This window comes from Dryobates pubescens, chromosome 16, assembly GCF_014839835.1.
Source record: "Dryobates pubescens isolate bDryPub1 chromosome 16, bDryPub1.pri, whole genome shotgun sequence".
In the NCBI taxonomy this organism is placed as follows: domain Eukaryota; kingdom Metazoa; phylum Chordata; class Aves; order Piciformes; family Picidae; genus Dryobates; species Dryobates pubescens.
Window position 1 is genome coordinate 6,460,846 of NC_071627.1, and position 27,037 is coordinate 6,487,882.

Genomic DNA, 27,037 nt, shown 5'->3' on the forward strand with positions numbered 1-27,037 from the left:
GAGGGGCTGGAGCATGTCCAGAGAAGGGTAGTGAAACTGATGAAGGGTCTGGAGAACAGGGCTGGTGAGGAGCAGCAGGGGGAACAGAGGTCTGATGAAAAGGGGACTGCTGAAGGGGGGACTGCCTTTTGGCTATCTGCAACTCCCTGAAAGGAGGTTGGAGCCAGGTGGGGGCTGGTCTCTTCTCCCAAGAAACAAGAGATAGGATGAGAGGAAGTGGCCTCCAGTTGCACCAGGTGAGGTTTAGGTTGAATATTAGAAGAAACCTCTTGACTGAAAGGGTTCTCAAAGACTGAAACAGACTGCCTAGGGAGGTGGTTGAATCCCCATGTCTGGAGGTGTTTTAAAAGGGCAGAGATGTGGTGCTGAGTGACACAGTTTAGCACCAGCCTTGGTAGAGTTTAGATGATGGTTGTGCACAATGATCTTCAGAGTCTTTTCCAACCTAAACAGCTTTATCATTCTGTGATCTTTTGGGAGCTAAGGGGGTTTGAGCCCAGAAATTCTGCTGTGGCTTTTCCAGGACCTGGGTGTTGGTCATAAACTGGTTGCACTTGCCAGTGCCCCAGGAGAGGACAGGAGTTGGCCACAGGTTGTCTTTGCCTGCCTTCTGAAAGCAGATGCTTTTTCTTCTGCTCTGTAGATTGATTTGGGCATGTGGATCCTCGAGGTAGTTCTCTGCTTCTTTAGATAAGTGGAGACATGGAAGGAGGAAGAATAGCAGGTCAGAAATGCAAGGTGGTGCTTTCATGCAGGGGGTGAGTTAAGCAGGAGGAGTCATTGCTGAGGGGAGCTGTGGGTGTCAAAAGCCCAGATTTGCTCCAAAAGCAATTAATGGGGAACCCCAGATTTGCTTGATCTGGATTGAAGCTCAAAGCTAAGAATCACAGAATAGAATCATAGAATCATAGAATCACCAAGGCTGGAAGAGACCTCAAAGATCATCAAGTCCAACCTGTCACCACAGCCCCCATGACTAAACCATGGCACCAAGTGCCACATCCAGTCCCCTCTTGAACACCTCCAGGGATGGGGACTCCACCACCTCCCTGGGCAGCACATTCCAAGGGCTAACAACTCTCTCAGTGAAGAACTTCCTCCTCATCTCCAGCCCTGGCACAGCTTGAGACTGTGTCCTCTTGTTCTGGTACTGGTTGCTTGAGAGAAGAGACCAACCCCCTCCTGGCTACAACCACCCTTCAGGTAGAAGCTACTTTTCAGGCAGACCCTGGGCCAAGAGATTTTGGAAGCTGCAGATGTGTATCAGATTTACAACTATTTTTGCTCCCTGCTCTGCTGCTTTTTCCCAGAAGTCCGCCTCTGACCAGCCTGATGTGGTGTTTTGCCTTTTCAGTTTTGCTACAGCAAAAACCAAGCAGGAAGAGGAAGAAGTCAAAGTAGTTGGTGTCTTATCCCTAGTATGAGGTGATAGAATGAGAGGAAATGGCCTGAAACTGTGCCAGGGGAGGGTTAGGCTGGGGATTAGGAATAATTTCTTTGCTGCAAGAGTGGTCAGGCACTGGCTCAGGCTGCCCAGGGAGGTGGTGGTGGAGCCACCATCCCTGGAGGTATTCAAGAAACCTGTGGCTATAGCACTTGGGGACATGGTTTGATGGCTTTTCCAACCAAAACTATTCTGTGATTGTAAGTAACAGAGTGGGGAGACAGAATAGCAGGAAAGGGGTGGGAGGTGAGGGCTGCCCTCCCTCCACGTCCCCACAGTCGACTGAGGGAAGAGGGCTTTTGGTGGCAGGAGTTGTTGTTGGGTGGGCCTGTGAGGATGTTTTTTGCTTTGTGGAATGGTTGCTTCATGGAAGGGAAGAAAAAAAACCAATCTGGGATATGATGGACAACAGAGACAGAAAGGAGGATATTTAGAACTTGCATGTATGGGAGGAGATCCTTTAAAACCTGGAGAGGAGTAGGAGCAGGCTTGATGGCGGGATGAGTAATGAAAGGAGTGTTTGAACGGAACTAATCAGTCCCATCTTCTTTCAAAGGACCTCATTTGGTTTAATTTAGCAGCGTGTAAATTTAGAGCCAATCAAAGGAAACACTTCTCCAGGCTGTGTGCTGGCAGGCTGCTCCATTCCCTGCCCCAGCAGAGAGCTCAGTGCTGGAGGTGGGTTTCAGGCCCGGTGTGGTGAGGCAGCAGGGGCTGATGTGTGCCAGAGCCTGGTTCCAGCAGCGCTGGTGGGAATACCAGCTCCACATGGGGCAGCTGGCAGCCACCAGAGCAGCACCCTGCTCTTTTCTCCCCTCTCTTGGTCACTAGGTGGTCTGTGCTGGGTCAGGGTGGCTGTGTGACATGGGACTGCTTTGTGGTTTTCTGCAGGCACAGGCAGAGCTGGCTCCTGCACTCTTGGGTCAGAGGAGATGGTGCTGTGAGGAGCAGGGAAAGCCTTGTACTGTAGGAACCCCCACCTAAACCAAGCTTGTTCACCTCTGCAAATGTTGCTTTCCTAAAAATAGCTACATGTGGAGTGAGAGAAAACCCTTATCACACAACCCCAGAATCCCAGCGGGGTGGGGGTTGGAAGGGGATCACAGTATCACCAAGGTTGGAAGAGACCTCAAAGATCATCCAGTCCAACCTGTCACCACAGACCTCATGACTAGACCATGGCACCAAGTGCCACGTCCAATCCCCTCTTGAACCCCTCCAGGGATGGTGACTCCACCACCTCCCTGGGCAGCACATTCCAATGGTGAACGACTCTCTCAGTGAAGAGCTTTCTCCTCACCTCCAGCCTAAACTTCCCCTGGCACAGCTTGAGACTGTGTCCTCTTGTTCTGGTGCTGGTTGCTAGAGAGAAGAGACCAACCCCCTCCTGGCTACAGCACCTTTCAGGTAGTTGTAGAGAGCAATGAGGTCTCCCCTGAGCCTCCTCTTCTCCAGGCTAAGCAACCCCAGCTCCCTCAGCCTCTCCTCACAGGGCTGTGCTCAAGGCCTCTCCCCAGCCTCGTTGCCCTTCTATGGACACGTTCAAGTGTCTCACAGTATCACAGTATAACTAAGGTTGGAAGAGACCCCAAGGATCATCAAGTCCAACCTGTCCCAACAGACCTCACGACTAGACCATGGCACCAAGTGCCACGTCCAATCCCCTCTTGAACACCTCCAGGGATGGTGACTCCACCACCTCCCTGGGCAGCACATCGCAATGATGAACGACTCGCTCGGTGAATAACTTTTTCCTCACTTCGAATCTAAACCTCCCCTGGCACAGCTTGAGACTCTGTCCCCTTGTTTTGGTGCTGGTTGCCTGGGAGAAGAGACCAACCCCTTCCTGTCTACAACCACCTTTCAGGTAGTTGTAGAGGGCAATGAGGTCACCCCTGATCCTTCTCTTCTCCAGGTTAAACAATCCCAGCTCCCTCAGCCTCTCCTCACAGGGCTGTGCTCAAGGCCTCTCCCCAGCCTTGTTGCCCTTCTCTGGACACCTTCAAGTGTCTCAATGTCCTTCTTAAACTGAGGGGCCCAGAACTGGACACAGGACTCAAGGTGTGGCCTAACCAATGCAGAGTCCAGGGGCACAATGACCTCCCTGCTCCTGCTGGCCACACTATTCCTAATGCAGGCCAGGATGCCATTGGCCTTCTTGGCCACCTGGGCACACTGCTGGCTCTCCCCTGCTAAAGCAGGGCACCCACAGCAGCTTGCCCAGGAGCACAATTGTGGTGGTGAGAGAAAGCTCAGTTCTCCCCCCCTCCCCCCCCCCCCCCCCAAAGAAACCACAGCTAACTCAGTTGGAGAAGCAAAATGGCTAAGAGCTATATTTACAAGCAGGATGAAATGCAACAATCACAGTACCCAAGTGGCTCTGGAACCTCTCCAGAGGAGGAGACTCCACAACCTCTCTGGGCAGCCTGCTCCAGACCTCCACCACCCTCACAACAAGGAATTTTCTCCTCCTCTTTAGGTGGAATCTCCTGGGTTCCAGTTTGTGCCCATTGCCCCTTGTCCTCCCACTGGGCACCACTGACAGGAGCCTGGCCCCATTCTCTTGCCCCCCACTCCCTGTAGCTCTTGCTGAGCATTGATCAGATCCCCTCTCAGGCTGCTTTTCTCATTCTTTTCCCTCAGTGGCTGTAGTAGATCTGTTTAATTGGAATTATCACAGCCTCCTCTGTGCTTGAAACGAGGCACAGACGTAAGAAGCCTTCATGGGGTTGTGCTGGTCTCTGTTTTTCCCTGGTGCTGTCATCCATGGCACTAACACAGGGATTTTAAACCACACTTGCAGCTATCTTCATATTTTCCAGGGGAGGTATCAGCCCCTGCAGGGTCAATAGAAGCTGCTTTGTCATTACCTGTCACAAACTCCATTAGCAGTTAAAATCCACCCCCCCCTGCTATCTGCTGTGCGCTAACACCTCGAGCTGTTCTCTGTCCCGCAGTGTCACACCCCTGAACCCCTGCTGTGTTGCAAAACATCACAGAAAGGCTGCTGAAACTTGTGAAAACATGGACTCAGAGATTGTTGGCTTTGTTTTCCTTTGCATTTCAGGCTGGTGGCGATGTCTCACTGGGCTGGACTCCCCTCTGCTGCTGCCAAAGTCAACCTGCTGCTCTTGGTGGTTGCTGTGCTGTTTTCCTGGTCAAGCCTGAGTGACAGAGTTCCTGTAAGTGTTGGCTACTCTGGCCAGGAGCTGTGCTCACAAACAGCTGTCCAGCCACTGAGTCCCTGGTGGGGACAGGCTTACCTGATCCTTCTGTAGGGTGTAGCAGAGGTTGGTGAATCACCTCCCCTCCACAGTGGGTCTCCAATGAGAACATCTCAGAAGGGTTTGTTTCTCCAGACTGCTTGCTGCACCCCAGGAAATCAGCAATATGCTTGATGTGGAGGCTTTGCAATGGGGACAGTGCAACTCAGGCAGCTCTGGCTTGCTAGGTGCCACTTTTTCTATTTGGAGTTGTCACACGTTCCCCCCATGGCAAGAGCAATGCTAATTATGTGGTCTAGTAGCAAAAAAGAGGGGAAGAGCTGTCCTCAATTAGGTTCCTCTGCTGAGTCATTGCAAGTGAGTCAGGCTTAGAAGAGCATCCTCTCAGGTCCTGGTGTCCCACGTGATGGATTTTGCTACTAGCAGTGTTACTCTGAAGTGGCAGCTGAGCTGCGTGGATGCTCCTTGGCCCTTTCCAAACAGGTGTGCACAGCTCCCCTGGTTTGGGTTCTGCTGCTGAGCCCCAGGTGCCAGACCCTCCTAGATCAGTAGATTCATAGGATCCCAGACTGGTTTGTGTGGGAAGGGGCCTTTAAAGCTCAGCTGGTCCAAGCCCCCTGCAATCAGCAGGGGTGTCTGCAACCAAAGCAGCTGCTCGCAGCCCTAAACCACCTGGCCTGCAATGGTTCCATGCATGGGGCATCTCCCACCTCTCTGGGCAACCTGGGACAGGGTCTCACCACCCTCAGTCTAAAATATTTCTTCCTTCTATCTGGTCTAGATTTCTCTCTTTCAATTTAAACTATCACCCCTTTGTCCTGCCACAACAGGCCCTGGTCAGAAGTCTGTCCCCATTTTTCTTCTAGGCCCCTTTAAGTCCTGAAAGCCACCAGAAGGTCTCCATGGAGCCTACTCTTCCCCAGGCTGAACAGCCACAAACCTGGGGCCCACCTGGAGTCCTGTAATGATGAGATGATTTATTTCAGAGAGGGGTGGGAGGAGGCTGGAGATAGAGCACAGTCATCCCAGCTGAGAGTAAGCACTGGGATAGGCATCCAGTGATAGGTGCCTGAGTTGGCTGGCAGCCTGAAGCTGAGGTTCAGGCAGGATTAATGAAGTGGGTTGTTAGCTCTGCCCATGGCAGGAAGGTTGGAGGAGATGATCTCTAAGGCCCTTCCAACCTGAGCCATTCTGTGATGATCCTGATTCTGCCACTTTACTCTGCTCTTGTAAGAACCCACCTGGAGCACTGTGTCCAGCTCTGGAGCCCCCAACACAAGAAGGACATGGACCTGTTGGAGTGGATCCAGAGGAAGCCACAAAGGTGATCAGAGGGCTGGAGCACCTCCCTTATAGGGACAAGCTGAGAGAGTTGGGTTGTTTAGCCTGGAGAGGAAAGGGCTCCAGGGAGACCTTAGAGCAGCTTTCCAGTACCTGAAGGCACCACAGGAGAGCTGGGGAGGGACTTTTTATAAGGGCTGAGAGTGACAGGATGAGGGACCATGATTTGAAACTGGAGCAGGGTAGATTTAGGATGGACATTAGAAAAAAATTCTTTACTGTGAGGGTGGTGAGATACTGGAACAGGTTGCCCAGAGAAGTTGTGGCTGCCTCATCCCTGGAGGTGTTCAAGATCAGATTGGATGAGGCCTTGAGCAACCTGACCTAGTGGGAGGTGCCTCTGTCCATGTCAGGGGGTGTTGAACTGGATGATTTTCAAGGTCCTTTCCATCTCAAGCCCTTCTATGATTCTGTGATTCACCTTTGCCTGCACTGCCCTGCAGCAGCTCTGTGGTGGCCACATCCCTCCTTTACTGCACACAGACCTCAGGTTGTCTCTCAGCCTCCCCGCTGAGGCTTTTCAGCCTGCTGCAGTTGATTTCAGGCTGCTAAAGCCAGGAGGCTTTTTTGCCTGTAATGAAATGCTCTTTGTTCTTTAGAAAACAGCTTGCTTTCTACTATTTTAATTATGAAAACAAGCCAAAAAAAAACAAATAACCAACCAAAAAAAGGATTCTGCCTAATTTCTGCATCAGTGAAGAATCACCTTTTTTTTTGCCATAAATACTGATGAAAATGGAGGGTAGCAAAGGAGCTGTGAGGCCAAGCAGAGGCAGAAACGTTGTAATGAAGCAAGTCACATCCTTTTATCCTTACTGCACACTTAGAGCTGGTAAACATCAGCCATCACCATTATGTGTTTTAACAGATACAACACTGGGAGGCCTGTTGGTAAATTTACAATGCCTTGTATCCTTAAGCTCTGCTTGGATAATAATATAGTGGCATAAATAAGCTAAGTAATAACTGCTCTGACTCATTTATTTTAGTCCTGTTGGTGTCTTGGCTCAGAAAATGTTACCATTGATTTTCATTAGTGGAACCTGGCTTTTGATGCTTCTGATTGGTACTGAGCTTTAACCATTTGTCATCATCTGATCACTTGGAAGGCCCTGATGCACAGGGAAAGAAGGAGTGGAGCTCTGCTTCCTGGTGTGTTTCCCAAATGTCAATCCCCCCTGACAGATAAAAATCTATGTAGGTTTGTCACCCCTCTTTGAGTGCTGCCATTGTGGGGGCTAATCCATAGAACCATAGAATGCTTTGGGTTAGAAGGGACCTCCAAATGTCATCCACTCCAACCCCACCCCCCACCAACTATCAGCAGGGACATCCTCCACTAGATCAGGTTGCTCAGAGCCATGTTGAGCCTCACCTTGAATATCTCCAGGGCTGGGGCCTCAACCACCTCCCTGGGCAACCTGTTGCAGTGTTCCACCACCCTCATGGTAAAGAACTTGATCATATCATCCAATGTAAACCTGCTCTTCTCTCATTTCAAACCATTGTCCCTCATCCTGTCCTTGCAGGCCTTTGCAAACAGTCCCTCTGCACCCTTCTTGTAACCCCTTTCAGGTACTGGAAGTCTGCTTTAAGGTCTCCCTGGAGCCTTCTCTTTTCCAGGCTGAACAACCCAAACTCCCTCAGCCTGTCCTCGTAGCAGAGGTGCTCCAGCCTCCTGATCATCTTTGTGGCCCTCCTCTGGACCCACTCCACCAGGTCTATGTGTGCATGTTGTGCTCAGGCTGGCATTTCTCTTGCTCAGAAAGCCTCTCCTAGGCTGGGTAATGGGTCTTTACATGCAAAGCACCCAGGTTCTGCCAGAAAATACAGAGAGGTTTTTGTGCCAAGAGGTGAAAGAGGTGGAGGCAGAACATGGTCTGAAACTTCCACTTAACCTTTTAATCGACTTCCCCCCCGCCCCCAATTGTTTTTTTCCCCCCTCTGTGAAAACTGTTCTAAGGATTAATATCAAAACACTTCCTGAAGTGAGCTGTAACTCTTATTCTAATTGCCCCCACTTAGGAGTAATCTTTCCCTGGTTATTTGAAGTTATTCAGCGGTGTTGTCCTTGGCGATATCAGGAGCTGATAATGGTCCCTGCTATGGAAGCTGAGCTGGCTGGGGCCAGCTTATCTGTTCCTATGAAAACCAGCCCAGCAAAGCCCTGCTTGCAGAGCACTTAATAGCCTGGGGTGAGATAGTACCAGGTCGTTACTTGCTGCGTGCTCTCCATAATTTTACCCCTCGCGGTTCTGCCTGACTCCCACCAGCTCCCTAGGGAGCTTTTCCAGTCCACCACGAGGTTTCCCTCACAGCAAGAAATTATTTTACCCCCTGCTTTTCATCCTTCTTTTTTTTTTTTTTTCCTCCCCACACATTCACAGATTGCATCAGGTTGGAACCGACCTTCAGAGGTTATCTTGCTCAACTCCCCTGCAGGCAGCAGGGACACTTCCAACTAGATCAGGCTGCACAGCGCCACGTTGAGTCTGATCCTGAATGTCTGCAGGGATGGGGCCTCCACCACATCCCTGGGCAACCAGGGTCTCACCACCCTCATGGTGCAGAACTTCCTCCTGATGTCCAGCCTAAATCTCCCCTGCTGCACTCTGAAACCATTGTCCCTCATCCTATACCCACAGGCCCTTCTAAACAGCCCCTCCCCAGCCTTCCTGTAGGTTCCCTTCAGATACCAAAATGCAGCTCTAAGCTCTCCCCAGAGCTTTCTCTTCTGCAGGCTGAGCAGCCCCTATTTTTCCCTCTGTAACATTGCACCCCTCATGCCAGTTGATCTACCACACCTCTGCCATCCCCATGCTGCACTTCCTGTGTGGGTGGTGATGGAATTGCTGCCTCATTGTTTTAAAAGCCTGGGAGGACACTGGGAACAGGTGGGGAAAAGGAGGCTCCTGTTTTGAATCCTGTGGGCAAGCCGGTGTGTTTTCCCCGTGTCCTATTTTGGAAGGAGCTGAACTATTTTAGCTGAAATCTTCTCCAAGCCTGAAATAAATGCATTTAAGGGACAAAAAAGAAAACAAAAAAAAGAGAAAAAAAAAAAAGGAAAAGAAAAAAAAAAGGAAAAGAAAAAAAAAAAAAGGAAAAGACAAAAAAAATAGAAGATAATAAACCCAACAAACCACCCCCCAACGCTTCAGGCCTTCCACTCGTGTGGAAGAAATTCAGCTGAAGGAAAGTTAAAAGTTTGACATATTTTTAGGCAAGGGAAAATAGGGCCTGCCAGTGTTACACAACCCTGAGAACAGCCAGGGCTCCTGCCTCTGCCATAGGTGAGGCCCTTGCTTTTGAAACCTCCAGGAGCAGGAAAAGAAGCGGCAAGTGCTTTGTTCAGCACAAACGTCTCGCTAGTTATGCATCTTTAACCTTTAATACCGCTTTAAGTCTAAATTTAACCATGTGGAAAGAAGCTTGGATGTCACCAAAAAAAGACCCCCACCCCACAACCCCCCCAAAAAAAAAAAACCTTGCAAAAAAAAACCCCAACCACCCAACCCCACGAAACCACAACCCAAACCAATGATAATAAAATGCTATCTGCTGGTGAGGGAGCAAAATCTTGTCTTTTCAGCTGGCAGTAAATCGTTACCCAGCTGCAATTGCTAATGAGCTGAATCTCTTCTATCCAAAAGGAGTTTGCCCTGACAAAAATAGAAGAGAGCGACCTCAAAGATGACAGTGGGAAAGAGCCTCTGACAGAAGATGATGCTGATCCTGAGGACCTGGAAGTGTTTTACCCCACACACCAGTGGCAAACCCTCCGCCCAGGTAACTTGCTGCTGGCTAATTATAGCCTCCCGCTGAACCCCCACCTGTCAGCGCTGCCAGGAGCCTCACAGGGCTCTGAGTCCCTCTTTGTTCCCGTGACAGTCAGCTCCCCTGCTGCCGTGCAGCCAGAGAGGTGCAGGCCCGGCGCCCCAGTGGAGGGGCAGGAGGCTGTCACCGAGCTGACCGCCCATGGGAGCGGCGCTAAAGTGCTTTCAGCTCACTGAAGCAGGGCCAGGGGGCTGCCACTCGGCTCGTGGGTGGTGATGTGGACTTGGAGTGCTGGTGGGTGAGAAACTCAGTATGAGCCACCAGTGTGCACTTGCAGCCCAGAAAGCCATCCAGAGCCTGGGCTGCATCAAGAGACACTTGGCCAGCAGGGTGAGGGAGGTGATTCTCCCCTGTTTGTGCTGCTCTGGGGAGACCCCACCTGCAGCTCTGTGTCCAGTTCTGGAGCCTCTAGTACAAGAAGGATCTGGAGGTGCTGGAATGTGTCCAGAGAAGGGCCATGAGGATGAGCAGAGGGCTGGAGCTCCTCTCCTATGGAGGCAGACTGAGCGAACTGGGGCTGTTCAGTCTGGAGAAGAGAAGGCTCCAAGGAGACCTTCTTGTGGCCTTCCAGTATCTGCAGGGGGCTACAAGAAAGCTGGGGAGGGACTTTTGAGGGTGTAAGGGAGTGATAGGACTAGGGGGTGTGGAGCAAAACTAGAAATGGGTAGATTCAGATTGGTTATTAGGAAGAAATTCTTCCCCATGAGGGTGGTGAGAGACTGGCACAGGTTGCCCAGGGAGATGGTGGCAGCCTCATCCATGGAGGTTTTTGCAGCCAGGCTGGATGTGGCTGTGAGCAACCTGCTGTAGTGTGAGGTGTCCCTGCCCATGGCAGTGGGGGTGGGACTGGTTGATCCTCGAGGTCCCTTCCAACCCTAACGATCCTATGATTCTATGTACCTCTGTCACTAGCTCAGGAGCCCTTTCATTCTTTGTAGGCTTGCAAGGGACAGCTTCTCTCAGGTTTGGTGGCACACAGGGTCCCAGCTCTGCCATGCTCCAGTGTGGGCTGCTGGAACGCTGCACCGTGGCAGGCTGATTAGGAACCAGCAACGTGATGCCACACAGCTTTTAACAATGGATTTTCCTGTTCCTTGTCTGTGTCAAATCCAGCCTTTTTACATCCCACAAAAGTGCTCTACCCAGGTTTTGTTTGGTGTCTTTTATTAGATGAGTATGGGACATGTATGGTGAGAAAACAACAAAGGCAAGGTCAAGGACCTGCACCTGTGTCGGGGCAATGTCAAGCACAGATACAGGCTGGGCAGAGAGCAGGTCTGAGGAGAAGGACTTGGGGGTGCTGGCTGATTAGAAGCTCAACATGAACCAGCACCATGTCTTCACAGCCCAGAATCTGTCCATATCCTGGGCTGATCCCCAGCAGTGTGGGTAGCAGGGGCAGGGAGGGGATTCTGCCCCTCTGCTGCGCTCTGCTGAGACCACACCTGCAGTGCTGGGGCAGCTCTGGAGTCCTCAGCACAGACAGGGACTTGTTGGAGTGGGGCTAGAGGAGGCTACAAATGTGATTAGAAGATTGGAGCACCTCTCCTATGAAGACAGGCTGAGAGAGTTTGGATTGTTCAGCCTGGAGAAGAGAAGTCTTCAGGGAGACCTTAGAGCAGCCTCCCAGTATGTGAAGGGGGCTACAGGAGAGCTGGGGAGGGACTTTGTAAAAAGGCATGGAGTGAGAGGACAAGGAGTAATGGCTTCTGATGGAAGAAGCTTGACTGAGATTAGACATTAGGAAGAAATTCTTCCCCATTAGGGTGGTGAGGTGGTGGAACAGGTTGCCCAGAGAAGTTGTGGAGGCTCCAAGCCTGGAACTGTTCAAAAGCAGGTGGTGTAGTAGATGTCCCAGCCCATGGCAGTGGGCTTGGAACTAGATAATCTTTAAGGTCCCTCCCAACCCAAACCATTCAGTGATTCTATGACACAAGTAAGCAGGCTGGCTTCACTGCAAAACTGGTGCACTGGGGAAGGCTGTGGAGAGGATAAGCCCCTTTAAACACACACCCAGCTGCCTCTGCACACAGCTTTCAGCAATTAGGATGATCAGTAAGCCAGCCTCTGGGGTTTTGAGCAAGGTGTTTAATCCACTTGTGCTTTGGTGTCCTCATGTATATGCAGGTGTAATACCTCCCCACCTCAGAAGGGTGAACTACCTGGTAATTAATTTCTCTAAAGTGCTCTGAATTTAGAGGAGCTTTATCCTGGGCTCAGCATTGTCACTGACTGAATAAATACAGGATACATTTGTCTCAAAGTTTCTGCCAGATACAGCAGAAGGACTTTTCCAAAGGTAAATCTTTGTATAAGGTAAGTGCCTAGCAGAAGCCCCTGCAGTTCCCAGAGCTGCACTGTGTACTGCTCTTGCATTTTGATACCATTATGTATGGCAGGCATGTGCTGGCCCTGCTCAGCATGCAGGCTGGCAGGTCCCCACCACCCTTGATGAAGCAGAATGTGTGTAAAGCTTGCAGTCATTACCAGCAGTGTTGCTGGTTGGGTTCAGAAGCACCTCCTCCATGGCTTGGGTGGCTTGTTCTGCCTCATTTTTGTAGGAGTTCCACGTGCAGCAAGGGGCTTGTGGAGGTGGGGAACTTGTCACCATTCAGTCACTCTTGTAAAAGGCTTAAATGGTGACCTGGCTCATTGTCTAGCCCCCAGGGATCCTCATTTCAGACGTGTGCAGTGTTAGAATCATGGAATCATTTTGCTTGGACAAGCCCTTTAAGATCATCCAGTCCATCCATTATCTCACTCTGCCAAGTCTGGTGTTAAAGCAAGGCCCTCAGCACCACATCTCTGCAGCTTTTGTGCACTGTCAGGGATGGAAGTTCGAACCTCTCCCTGGGGAGCCTAGTCCAATGTTTAATAACTCTTTCAATGAAGGAGTTTCTTCTAATATCCAACCTAAGCCTCCCCTGGTGCACTTGAAGCCATTTCCTCTCATCCTATCACTTTCTACATGGGAGAAGAGACCAAACCCCACCTGGCTCCAGCCTCCTTTCAGGGAGCTGTAGAGAGCAATGAGGTCTCCTCTCAGCCTCCTCTTCTCCAGACTGAACAACCCCAGTTCCCTCAGCTGCTCCTCACCAGCCCTGTTCTCCACACCCTTCACCAGCTTCATTGCCTTTCCCTGGACCTACTCCAGCCCCTCAATGTCTTTCTTGGAGCAAGTGCCCCAACACTGAAGCCAGTATTCAAGGTGTAGGTGGAAATATATCAGAAAGAGGAGTCCTCCTTACTCTCCTCCGAGCAGCCTGTTTTTGGGTCTCGTGTGTATGTCTCTGAAGCAAAACCTTGTGTGTGGGCTGTGACTCACTCTTTTAGCTCATGTGTTACCCAAAGCAAGGCTGGGCAACCCTGAGCCCATTCCTGCAGCCTCTAACCTTGAGAAGTTCTCTCTTGCTGGTGCAATTCTGTGCTGGGGAGGGAGCTAGCCTGCACAACGAGGGGAGCAGCCAGCGTGGCTGCACCAGGGATATGCCTTGCAGTCCTTTAGCAGTGTTTTAGACACCTTGGCAGTGTATCTAATCTTCTGCTGATGGGATTTCACTCCCTCATAGCTGAGCAGAGCCCTAGCTCAGCTGGCTGGTGTCTGCTTAGCACAGTGCTCAAAGGTTTGCTCTCCAGGGTGCCCTCACAGCATCTTCCATTGTATCCCTGCAGCAAACAGTCACAGTCTCTCCTGGGGAAGCTAATGCTTTGGTTTAAAGTCTGGATCTTCAGTCTTGAGCAGTGGCAGGGAGCTCAGAGCTGTGTTTCCCCCCACCACCCCTCCTGTTTCATCTCATTGCTGCCTGGCCCTGCTGTTGCTCACATTACCACGTGTGTTTCCAGTTTTGCTCTGCTCTTCCCCGTTCCCTGTTGCACCAAACCATGCTTCCTCCGAGCCTGCAGTGGTGTCATCAGCCTCTAACCTGTCAAATCCCTTTTACCAAATCCAGCTGTTGCTGTGCAGGTGACACTGCTCTGAGCAGTTGTTCCCTTGCTGCCTGAGGTGCGAGCTGGGATTTCATCAGGTGCTTCCCTGCACACTTCAGGCTGCTGGAGGGAGCTGGATGCAAACACAGAGAGACAGTTCCCCTAAGAGCTCTGCTGCCTGTGGTCTGCAAGCAGGGAGATCTGTTGTCTCTTCTGCCAGCAGCTGGGCAGCTGATGGGCTGTGGAAAGGTTGGTCAAACTTCTGAGTCCTTTAACTCTTAGTTAGCCGTTGCTGCTGCCTACCTTGGCTCTGAGTATTGCCCCAGCCAGCTGGCTTAGGCAGTAGGATATATGTGCCTTGGGCTCAGCATGGGGCCAGTTCTCTGTCACGTCTTTATCAGTGATCTGGACAAGGGGATTGAGGTCACCCTCAGTCAGTTTGCAGATGACACTAAGCTGGGAGGGCCTCTTGGGCTGCAAAGGGGGCTGCACAGGCTGGATCAATGGACTGAGGCCAATGGGATGAGGTACAGCAAGGCCAAGTGCTGGGTCCTGCTCTTGGATCACAACAAGCCACAAATGCTCCAGGCTTAGGGCAGAGTGACTGGGAAGTGCCCAGCAGAGAAAGACCCAGGGGTGTTGGTTGACAGACAGCTGAAGATGAGCCAGGGTGTGCTGAGGTAGCCAAGAAGGCCATCAGCATCCTGGCCTGGAACAGGGACAGTGTGGCCAGCAGGAGCAGGGCAGTGATCGTGCCGCTGTACTGGGCACTGGTGAGGCCACACCTTGAGTATTGGTGCAGTTTTGGGCTCCTCACCCCAAGCAGGACATTGAGGGGCTGGAGCATGTCCAGAGAAGGGCAAGAAAGCTCGTGAAGGGTCTGGAGAACAGGGCTGTTGAGGAGCAGCTGAGGGAACGAGGGGTGTTCAGTCTGGAAAAGAGGAGGCTGAGGGGAGACCTCATTGCTCTCTACAGCTGCCTGAAAGGAGGCTGTAGTGAAGTGGGGGACTGGTCTCTTCTCCCAAGTCTTCCAACCTAAACATTCCTACGGTTCTCTAGTAGCCTTGTGAGTCAGAAGCTCTCTGGAGAAGCATAGCAGAGGTGACTTGCTTTTGGTGCTGCCTACCTTAAGCTCTGCTGAGTGTGTGGAGCTGAGTCTGTCAGCAGAAACACCCTGCCGCTTTTGAAGGGGGGTCTTGCTTGATGGTTGATCTTTGTAGGTTGCAGAGATGAATAGAAAGATTGGATGGGGCTGGTGATCTTCTCTGTCAATGTGACATTGTTTTGGAGTTTCTGTATATAGAACATGTTTTCCATGTGCCCAGGTGACCTCAAATCTGCCATGCAACATCCTACAGCATGAGAATGATTAATTTTCCTGGAATTACCTACTTTTGTTATTTGGGCACCTTGCTTCCCTCTGTTTTCCTGGTGATGATGGAAACTTGGATTGCTCTGACCATCTGCTCACATCACTGACCAGCAGATTTCCCACCCAACATTAGGGTCTGAGGTGACTCCTCTGGGAAAACGTTGCTGTGAAGATTAAAAACAAGGAGATAAGAGACAAGGGAAGGCAAAAGGCAGTGAATCATCTCCTCCTCAGCAGCCCAGTGCCTCTGCAAGATGGGCTCTGTGTTCACCTCCCTGGCAGCTCCCTGACAGGCAGAGACTGGCTGGCAGGTGTCTCAGCTGACACTTTGAAGCTGGGAGTTAATGTATCCACTGTCCAAGCAGGACCCTCATCTGCCCAAAATAGCAAACCATGTCCAGCCTGCTCCCCAGGCTTCTCATTTGAGAGGAGCACAGTGGGGGCACAGAAAGGCTGCCTTTGGTCTGGTGCAGCTCCCTGCAGCCCAGAGTAGCAGAGCAACATTGGTGATGGAGAGGTGGCAGTGCTGGATCTCTCTCAGGTTTGCAGAGGAGCCAGCTCTGCTGGCCTGCACCTCCAGCTGTGGTGACACGTTGTGCCTCGCAGAGCTCTGTGCTGGGAGCTGCAGTCACTTGGTAGCAATTGTGCTGCTCAGAATCATTTTCCCAAGTGCCTAATTATATTGCAGTTTAAAAATAAGAAGCCATGACTGCTGCTGTTGATCAAACTGCCAGAGTGAAGCTGCTGTGAGCATGCTCCTGTGGCTGCTTCTGCAAGGATGAAACCATCTCATGTTCAGTAGGGAGCCGATGACACCTTGCTTAGCATTTACATATCCCTGACTGCAGCTTCCACTCATCCTGGGGCTGCTTTCTCTGCTGGAAGCTATCTTTGCTGTTCATACTTGTCTCAGGTCTTCCCCTGTCTTGTTTACTCCCCAAACAAGGTTTTCCAGATATGGAAACACAGTTCTCAGAGAAAGCATTCACACCAGAGAGGTAATTTCAGAAGCTGCTTTGAAGGACTTGCTGTGGTTTTGGAGAGAAGGGGACTCGGGGTAGGGAATAACTTGATCAAGTTTTGCGTCCAGTCTTTGTCTTTCAAGGGCTTTCAGTGACTGAGTGAGCCAGCACTGCTCTAAGCCAAGAGGTTTTTTAAGCTGGGAGGAGAAGGTTATGTCAGGAGGGATCCCTTTGGCTCAGGAGTTGTGTGTCAGGGCCTGTCCCACAGCCTGTGTGGGTGATGTGGTGGCAGCAGCACTTTCCTGCACCTTGTTGGTGGCTATCTTGCTCCGGCTGTTCACCAGGATGCCCTGAGCTGCACCAGCTCCTGCTAATTGCTTTGCTGAATTAATGAATCTGTGAATTGACTTCTTGGTGGCCTAGAGCTGACCCAAGCAGGTGTGTGCAGGGCTCTGAAATCTTCCTGTCAGCAGAGTGGAGGGGAGGGCTGTGAAAGAAGGGTGTGAAAGCACCAGGGTGTGCTGGGTTGTGTGTGTGCGATCCAGGAAACAGGAGCCTCATCAGCTCAGCACAGATTTGCATGAAGAGGGAAGGCAAATGGGATTTGAACCCCCTTATTTATACCAGAGCAAATGATTCTTTCCCAGGGTTTTTTGAATGAAAGAACTGGTTACTGATGGGTGGGTAATCTGTTGTTATAATCTTCTCTGGCCAGCAGCAGGGAGAGCTGCAGGGTGATTACAGCAGGTAGGAAAGCCCAGGCAGTCTGCAGAGTGGTTGCAAATGTCCAGCGCTTGGAGGCAGAGTTATGGTCACCAGTAGCTCTGCCTCTGCTTGTTTTCCACCTGCCCTCTTGCATAGGAAGCTTCTGATACCGTAAACACATCTTGTGGTTGTCCTCCTTTTCATTACCGGGTGCCTTCATGCTCGGCTCTCTGGCCTTCCCCAGACCTCTGGGCTTTTCTTGACATCTCACCTTCACATCACAGGATGCATGAGCTCCATAACACCTCTTGGGGCTTAATTCCTCCTTACACTCAAAGTCTTCTCTGGCAAAAGAGCCAGGGCTGAGGCCCCACGTACCACTTTTGGCTCTGGTGAGGGGCACTGGAGGGCAGATGTGTCAAACAAAGCAAGCTCTCCATCCCTTAGTCCTTATCTGTGGAAGAGGGATCACAGTGTTTCCCTGCCTGTTGTTGTTGAGAGGGCAGCATAGGGACTGAGATGCTCAATCAGTGTGGTATAGAATCATAGAATGCTTTGGGTTGAAAGGAACCTTTAAAGGTCATCTAGTCCAACCCCCCTGCAGTCAGCAGGGACTTCTGCAACTACAGCAGGCTGCTCAGAGCCCCGGACAACCTCACCTGGAACAGTTCCACAATTGGGGCATCCACCACCTATCTGGGCATCCTGGGCCAGGGTCCCACCATCCTGAACATAAAAAATTTCTCACATGATGAATGTTAGTGGGCTGGCACAACACTGACCTTTTCCAGAAGAGGACAAAGCTGCAGAGCCTGTGTCATTCACACTGAGAAATCACAGAATCACTAAGGTTGGAGAAGACCTCCAAGACCGCTAAGTCCAACCCAGCACTGTCAATTCCACCACTAAACCCTGTCCCTAGGTGCCACACCTCCTGGGTTTTGAACTCTTCCAGGGATGGTGCTTCCACCACTTCCCTGGGCAGCCTGTTCCAGGGCTTAGCCACTTTTTTTGATGAAGATATTTCTTCCAACATCCAACCTAAACCTCCCCTGGCACAACCTGAGGCTGTTTCTTCTCATCCTGTCACTTGTTACCCAGGAGAAAAGACGGTGTCAAGATGTGATGTCCTGTCTTACCTAGATGTTACAATACCTGCTTTGTTTGGAAGACACATGACTTGGAAAAAACAGGCAGCAAAGTCTGCTTCCCAAGGATGCTATGAGGGAAAATATTTTCTTTCTCCCTCTGTCTTCCACACAGCACTGCAAATACAGGCACTCAGTGGTCAGAGACTCAGAGAATGATTTTTGTTGGAAAAGACCTTTTAACTCTTTCAAGGCTGCTTCTAAACCAAGTCACAGGATCACCAAGGTTGGAAGGACCTCAAAGATCATCCAGTCCAACCTGTCACCACAGACCCCATGACTAAACCATGGCACCAAGTGGCACATCCAATCCCCTCCTGAACACCTCCAGGTGGTGGGGACTCCACCACCTCCCTGGGCAGCACATTCCAATGATGAACAACTCTCTCTGTGAAGAACTTTCTCCTCACCTCCAGTCTAAACTTCCCCTGGCACAGCTTGAGACTGTGTCCTCTTGTTCTGGTGCTGGTTGCTTGAGAGAAGAGACCTACTCCCTCCTGGCTAGAGCCTCCCTTCAGGTAGTTGTAGAGAGCAATGAGGTCACCCCTGAGCCTCCTCTTCTCCAGGCTAAGCAGCCTCAGCTCCCTCAGCCTCTCCTCATAGGGCTGTGCTCAAGGCCTCTCCCCAGCCTCGTTGCCTTTCTCTGGACACGTTCAAGTGTCTTGATGTCCTTAAACTGAGGGGCCCAGAACTGGACACAGGACTCAAGGTGTGGCCTAACCAGTGTAGAGTACAGGGGCACAATGACCTCCCTGCTCCTGCTGGCCACACTATTCTTGATACAGGCCAGCATCAGCAGTGCAGTCCCTCAGCACCACATCCCTGCACCTCCAGGGATGGGGATTCCACCACCTCCTTGGGGAGCCTGTTCTAGTGTTTGAGAACTGTTTCAGTGAAGAAACGTCTTCTGATTCCCAACCTAAACCTCCCTTGGTGCAACTTGAGGCCATTTGCTCTTGTCCTATCTCTTGTTTCTTGGGAGAAGAGACCAATCCTCACCTCACTGCAAATCTCCTTTCAGAGAGTTGTAGAGAGCAATGAGGTCTCCCCTCAGCCTCCTCTTCTCCAGGATGAACACCCCCAGTTCCCTCAGCTGCTCCTCAACAGCCCTGTTCTCCAGACTTTCTTGTCCCCCCAGCTTTCTTGCCCTTCTCTGGACATGATGCAACCTCTCAGTGTCCTTTTTGGTGTGAGTGCCCCAAAACTGAACCCAGGATTCTAGGTGTAGCCAGTGCTGAGTATTGGGGGAATGCTCACTGCCCAAGCCCTGATAGAGGAATGTGGGATGAGAACCAGCAGCAAATAAGAGAAATTGATAGGACCACCCCTAAAGATGTGCAGTGCAATCTAAAGGGCTCTCACTTTATAAACCACTCTGTGGCTGGAATTGGACGAGTGTAGCACTGCAGTTTGGATGCTCTGCTCTGTAGTGTGTTGTAAATGCAGGAGGTGTCTGTATCTGTATTTAAATATTGATAATGTGAGCCCTCAGAACTGTGCAACTCCTGCTGCTGAATCAGAGAATCACAGAATGGTAGAGGTTGGGAGGGACCTTCAGAGATCATCTAGTCCAACCCCTTTCCCAAAGCAGGATCACATAGGGCAGGTCACATAGGAACACATCTAGGTGGGTTTGGAATCTCCAGAGAAGGAGGCTCCACAACCCCTCTGGGCAGCCTGCTCCAGTGCTTCATTGCCTCACACTAAAGAAGCTTCTCCTCACATTGAGTTGGAACCTCCTGTGTTCCAGGTTGTACCTGTTGTCCTGTCACTGGGCACCACCAAAACCAGGCTGGCACCTCTGTCTTGACACTCACCCCTCAGCTATTTATAGGTATTGATCAGATCCCCTCTCAACCTTCTTCAGGCTAAACAGCCCCAGGGCTCTCAGCCTTTTTTCATCCTGGGCTGTTGGGTGTCAGTTGCTCAACCTGCAGGTTTTAACTCAGCAGAGTTGCAAGGCTTGGAGGTGTTCAAAGCCAGGTTGGACAACCTGATCCAGTGGAAGGTGTCCTTTCCCACAGCAGGGGTTGGAATTAGATGATGATCTTTAAGGTCCCTTCCAATGCAAACCAAGCTGTGATTCTCTGGTCCTGTGACCAGCTGTCTAGCCACAGCCATAAGCAGTGGGAACCATCCACCTGGTTTTATTTCCCTTGTTTGGAGGGGGAGAAGTTCTTTGGAAGGGGAGAAATTGTTTCCCAGAGAGGAGATCTCCCATGTCCAGCCAACATGGATTTAGGAAGGGCAGGTCCTGCCTCTCCAACTTGATCTCCTTCTATGATCAGGATGTGGGGAGGCCTGTGGATGTGGTCTACCTGGACTTTAGCAAGGCCTTTGACACTGCCCCCCCAGCAAACTCCTGACAGCAAGCTGTCAGCCCATGGCTTGGACAGCAGCACTGTGTGCTGGGTTAGGGACTGGCTGGAGGGCCAGGCCCAGAGAGTGGTGGTGAATGGTGCCACAGCTGGCAGCCAGGCACCAGTGGTGTCCCCCAGGGATCAGTGCTGGGCCCCATCCTGTTCAATATCCACTGATGATCTGGATGAGGGGATTGAGTCAGTCATCAGCAAGTTTGCAGATGACACCAAGTTGGGAGCAGATGTTGGTCAGTTAGGGGGTAGGAAGGCTCTGCAGAGGGACCTCGACCGACTGGACAGATGGGCAGAGGCCAACAGGATGGCATTCAACAAGTCCAAGTGCTGGGTGCTGCACTTTGGCCATGGCAACCCCATGCAGAGCTACAGGCTGGGGTCAGAGTGGCTGAGAGCTGCCAAACAGAGAGGGACCTGGGGGTGCTGATTGACAGCTGCCTAAACATGAGCCAGCAGTGTGCCCAGGTGGCCATGAAGGCCAATGGCATCCTGGCCTGCATTAGGAGTAGTGGCCAGCAGGAGCAGGGAGGTCATTGTGCCCCTGTACTCTGCATTGGTTAGGCCACACCTTGAGTCCTGTGTCCAGTTCTGGGCCCCTCAGTTTAAGAAGGACATTGAGACACTTGAACGTGTCCAGAGAGGGGCAACAAGGCTGGGGAGAGGCCTTGAGCACAGCCCTATGAGGAGAGGCTGAGGGAGCTGGGGTTGTTTAGCCTGGAGAAGAGGAGGCTCAGGGGTGACCTCATTGCTCTCTACAACTACCTGAAGGGTGGTTGTAGCCAGGAGGGAGTAGGTCTCTTCTCTCAAGCAACCAGCACCAGAACAAGGGGACACAGTCTCAAGCTGTGCCAGGGGAGGTTTAGGCTGGAGGTGAGGAGAAAGTTCTTCACGGAGAGAGTTGTTCATCGTTGGAATGTGCTGCCCAGGGAGGTGGTGCAGTCACCATCCCTGGAGGTGTTCAAGAGGGGCTTGGATGTGGCACTTGGTGCCATGGTCTGGTCATGAGGTCTGTGGTGACAGGTTGGACTTGATGATCCTTGGGGTCTCTTCCAACCTTGGTGATTCTATGATTCTATCTTCCTCCTGGCCAAGGCAGGGATGCTGTGAGCATGTGAGCTGCTGAGAGGTGCTGGAATGTGTACTGGGGGGAGGATGAGGAATATCTGGCCCTGGTGTTGAGTGCAGGCATGCTGCTTTCTCCTCTGACGTTAATAACCTCCCTGTGACTGTTTAGAAGGATGAACCTCATTACAGAAGAGGTATTTAATAACGAGCCTATTTTTATCTCTGTCTTTATCTAACAGCACATTTATTTGAAGCTCCTAACTGCTGTGGAAGAAAAATGTTTTGCCTCCTGGAAAACATTTTGGGAGCGCATCCAGCCTTGGGTTGTCTTGAATCTCCACTTGGAGTGTGCTCCCTCCTCCTTCCAGAGCCAACCAGCCACACCAGGACCTTGAGTCCAACATTTTAGCTGGGGGTTATGGGAAAGTGGCTTTCAGAAAGAGTGGTTTGGGTTCCAGAGTCACCTGATAGTCAGACACTTCTAGTTGAGGGCAGTGATCATCCCCCTGTGCTCAGCACTGGTGAGGCTGTACTTTGAATGCTGCCTTCGTTTTTGGGCCTCTTGGGAAAGGCATTGAGGCCATGGAGCAGTCCAAAGAGGAGCAGTGAAGCTGGGCCTGGAGAACAGGTCTGGTGAGGAGCAGCTGAGGAAACTGGGGTTGTTCAGCCTGGAGAAAAGAAGGCTGAGGAGAAACCTCATTGCTCTCTACAGCTCCCTGCTCGGTCTCTTCTCCCAGGTAACAGGATGAGAGGAAATAGCCTGGGGAAGGTTTGCACTTGAGGAACAATTTCTATCCCAGAAGGGTTGTCAAGGCCTGAAACAGGCTTCCCAGGGTAGGGGTAGAGTCCCTATCCCTGGAGGGGTTTCAAAGTCGTGGAGCTGTAGTGCTGAGGGGCATGGTTTAGAGTAGAATAGAATAGAATAAACCAGGTTGGAAGAGACCTTCAAGATCATCGCGTCCAACCTATCATCCAGCACCATCTAATCAACTAACCCATGGCACCAAGCACCCTGTCCAGTCTCCTCCTAAACACCTCTAATGATGGTCACTCCACCTTCTCCCTGGGCAGCCCATTCCAATGGGCAATCACTCTCTCTGTGTAGAATTTCTTCCTAATCTCCAGTCTAATCCTCCCCTGGCACAGCTTGTGACTGTGTCCTCTTGTTCTGGTGCTGGTTGCCTGGGAGATGAGACCAACCCCCACCTGGCTACAGCCTCCCTTCAGGTAATTGTAGAGAGTTTAGTGGTGACCTGACAGTGCTGGGTTAACAGTTGGGCATGATGGCCTTGAAGGTCTTTTCCAGCCTAAATGATTGTGTGATTCTACGCACCAAGTGTCTCTGCTTTCCTGAAACAATCTCTTTTAGCATCTCCAGGAAGCTTCTGAGTTACAAAATAAAAGTCTGCCTGCTTTTCCTGCTCCGCTTTACCAACATGAGCCTGGGAAAGAAACATGACCTCTGTGGGCCTGTCCTGATGTCTTGCAGAACTGATTCCCATTCATTGCCAGGACTCTCACACCACCTATCCCAGCTGAACCTTATGGGATGTGTTTATGCTGTGGAAGGAGTAGGGGTGGTTGAGATTCTAATGAAGGAGAACATTTCTGATTCAGAGGAACTTTCTTCAGTCCAGAGAGTCGGGTTTTTTTCTTCTCTCCTGATTTTCTGCCTGCTCCTTAAGGCTGCAGGAAGTTTTGCTTGGGTCATTCACTTGCAGCAGGATGTTATCTGAATGCTGAATTAATGCATGCAGCCTGTCACTTGGTATTTCTTCTGGTCTTCTGCTGGAGGTCTCCCAGGGTTGCAAAGACCTTGCAGGCAGCGACGGCAGCAGGAGGAACGTGCCTATCATCCTGCAAAGGGGAAGCAGCAGCATTAAGCTGTGTGTCTGTCCCATCACTGCAGGGAGTGAATAAATAGATTCCATTAACATTTCCATTTGAACCCCAGACCAGGCTTTATTTTTAGGATTTGTCATTCAGCCCAAGCAGAACCTTTCCCTTCCTGTCTGCTGGTGGTCCAGAGAGCACCTTGAAGTTCTCTCCCAGGCTGCATTTACATCTTGATATTATCTGCTGCCCACTTGCTCATCATTAATGACACTATCATTTAACCTGCTAACCAGGTTTGCTGCTAATTGCAGTTATCTCACTGCTCTGCAGCTGATGACATGCTGACTTCTATGATTCTAAGTCAGTAGACTTCTCTGTGTCTTGAGCAGCTAGAGCTGTAATGGGTGGCAGGTTGTGAAGGCTCTTACAGGTCTTGTGAAGGTGTTTATGGACTGTGTGGCACAAAGCTGGGTGGGCTTGCTGCCCTGCAGAGGGATCTCAACAGTTACAGGTCTGCTTAAACAGAGAACAGTTTGGTTTAGTGTAGGAAATCGAACCCTGGAGCAGGTCAGCTCCACCAGAGAGGTTGTGGAGTCTCCATTCACAACCTAACTGGACACAGGCCTCGATAGCATGCTTGAGGTGACTCTGCTTGAGCAGGGCTTGGGCAGGCTGATCTCCAGAGGTGTCTTCCAACCTCAACTGATCTGCAGTTCTGTATGGCAGCTTTGTTTTAAAGGCAGAAGATCTCATGGCAGGCTCCACACAGAGCTGTAAATCCTGGTGGTGATGCTGATTGTTTCCCCTTGCTAACATCAGCTGAAATCTGAGCAGAGCAAACACAGAAAGAGTTGTTGAAGACTTCTGTGGAGAGAAGCAGTCGAAAGGAGTGTCTGAGACCAGCTGCTGGGAACTGAGTCCAGCAGGACTGGAGCCAGAAGCCAGAGGCTGGTATGAAGGCACCCTGTGGGACCAGAGCATTTGCTGGAAGATAAGCCATGAGAACTTTCACTTAAGACTTGTTTTATCATCTTTCCATCCACTTTTATCTCTTCAGTTACTCTTCAAAGCTTTGTACTACATCCTGAAGTGGACAGGACATGTCTTGAAGCAGGAGCAGAGTGAAGCTGCTGACAGAGAATCATGGAATTTTAGATTCACAGAATCACAGAATGGTTTAGGTTGGAAGTGACCTTGAAGATCATTTAGTTCCAATCCCCCTGCTATGGGCAGGGACACCCTAGAATACCAGGTTGGAAGGGACCTCAAGGATCATCTGGTCTATCTTTCTTGGGAAGACCACACCCCAAACAAGCTGGCTCAGCCCTCTGTCCAAAGGGGATTTTCTTGCAGTCTTAGGAACAGAATCATAGAGTTGTGTGGTTGGAAAAGACCTTTAAGATCATCCAGTCCAACCATTAACCCAACAGTGTTGGGTCACCACTGAACCATGTCCCTCAGTACCACATCTACAGAGCTTTAAACCCCACCCAGGGATGGTGACTCCCCCCTGTGGGGCTGTGACTAGGGGAAATTGGATTAAGTCTTGTAATCAGTGGTGGTCTTTATGCCAATGGGAAGAAGGGGGAAAGTGGCTTGTGGATGGCACCTGGAGTTGGAATACTTGGTTACAATTCATGCTGGGTTTAAGAAAAGAGCAGCAATGGGCTGGAGTTCCAGATGCTGATGTGTTCTTTACTAGAAGAAATCATCTAGGATGGCAAAAAGAATGTGGTATAGATCTGGAACCTCTTGTTTTGGCTTTAGAGAGGGAGAAAAGGAAGAGACAGCACAGGACAGAGGTCTATGAACAGGAAGGGGATGTGCCATGGACAGTATATAGAAAGAGGGAAAGACAAAAAGATACCACAAAGAGCAGACTGAGAGCAGTGTTAGAAGAAACTGTTCAGCCTAGGAATGATCAGGGGAGGAAGGGACCAGGGACAACAGGTTTTTCCACACCTCATTGTAAAAAACCCAAACCCAAGCCCCTGATGTGCTTGTTGTAAAAAAGAGGGGCACTGGAAAGGTGAGGTGAAAACCCCCTCCAAATCCCTTACTCTCAATACAAGAGGACTGAAGGGAACTGAAGGAATCTTTCCCAGCAGAACCTCAGGTTACAGGAAGGCTGGAAAATGGGAAATTGAATTTCTGATTGATACAGGAGCTACCTATTGTGTTTGAAATGCTATGGCAGGGGAATTGAGTAATGGAAACATGAAGGTCAGTGGTGTGACAGGGGATTCATGGAACTTGGCCAGCTTCCAAACCTTGGTCGTTGAAATTGGGGAGGCAATGGATGGGTCACTCCTCAGACTCTCCAAAACCACTGCTGGGGAGGGACTTCCTCCAACAACTACAAGCAGAAATGAAATGTGAAGGAAAGGTTGAGATTTGAAATCCAGGATCTAAGTATGTTGAGGTGACAGCCCTGCTGTTACAGGGTATAGATCTCAGGAAGGAAAAGATGCCCCAAGAAGTGGAGGATGCTGTACAGATCCATGTTGTGTAGACTGGAGAAGTCCTGGGAAGGTCTAGTAAGAGTCAATTTTGAACCAGAGTCATTGTCAGTAAGAATTAAACAATAACCTCTAAAGCTGGGATTACAGAATCCCAGAATGGTTGGGGTTGGAAGAGACCTCCAGAGATCATCCACTCCAACCCCTCCTGCCAGAGCAGGATCACCTAGGGCAGGTCACACAGGAACACATCCAGATGGCTCTTGAAAGTCTCCAGGGAAGGAGACTCCACAACCTCTCTGCTCCAGGGCTTCCACCCTCACAGTAAAGAAGTTTCTCCTCATGTTGTGGTGGAACCTCCTGGGTTCCAGCTTATACCACATGTCCTTGTCCAAGGAAGGATTGAGTTAGCACCAATAATTCAGAACTTTCTAAAACACATTTTACTGGTAGCATGGGAATCAAACTCCAACACCCCCCAACCTGCCAGTCAGAAAGGCTAAGGGCAGAGATTACTGAATGAGTTTCAGAGCTTAGAGCAACGAACCAGACTGTGCAGGACATTGGTCCTGGAGTGGCACATCCATGGATATTGCTAACAGCCCTTGCTGGCCAACCAGGGTTGGTTTGCAGTCTTGGATTTTAAGATGCCTTTTTCTGCACTCCTCTGGATACTGAGGGTCAGGAGCTTTTTGCTTTCAAATGGGAAAATGCAGAGACAGGGAGAAAGAAGCAGCAAACCTGGAGTGTGCTACCACAGGCCTTTAAGGTGGTAGACCTTAACCTGGTGGGTTTTGGAAACCAACTGGCAAAAGAGTTAGAAATCTGGAGAAAGGAAAATAATCAAGGGACTATGCTGGAGGATTTGTGGGTGATACCTTAATTGCAGCAGGAACCAGAGAACAATGTCTCTCCCTGGCCTCTTGAACTCTTGGGGAATCAGTGGATATTTGGTATCGAAGGAGAAGGCAGGAAGCAGTCACATACTTGCCTTTGACACCCTAAAAGAACAGAGGCAATTAGGAGTCATCGATTCATAGAATGGTTTGGGTTGGAAGGGACCTTAAAGATCATCCAATTCCAACCCTCCTGCCAGGGGCAGGGACACCTCCCACCAGCTCAGCTTGCACCTGGCCTTGAACACCTCCAGGCAGGGCACATCCACAACCTCCTGGGCAACCTGTTCCAGTGACTCACCACCATCCCTGTCAAGAATTGCTTTCTCATCTGCAGTCTCAGTATCCCCTCCTCAAGCTCCATTTCCTCTCATCCTAGCACTACAAGCACTTCTAAACAGTCCCTCTCCAGCCTTCCTGTGGGGCCCCTTCAGATACTGAAGTGCCTG

General features: G+C 50.6%; 1 protein-coding gene across 1 annotated transcript in view; it reads left to right on the top strand.

Moving 5' to 3' along the window:
* Positions 1–27,037, top strand: part of SIL1 (SIL1 nucleotide exchange factor) — a 120,853-nt gene that overhangs the window by 19,899 nt on the left and 73,917 nt on the right. The window contains exons 2-3 of the mRNA XM_009906265.2: positions 4,512–4,626; positions 9,660–9,795. Coding sequence (XP_009904567.2) covers positions 4,522–4,626; positions 9,660–9,795 — 241 coding nt within the window. The 5' untranslated portion in view covers positions 4,512–4,521. The remainder of the gene's footprint in view (positions 1–4,511; positions 4,627–9,659; positions 9,796–27,037) is intronic.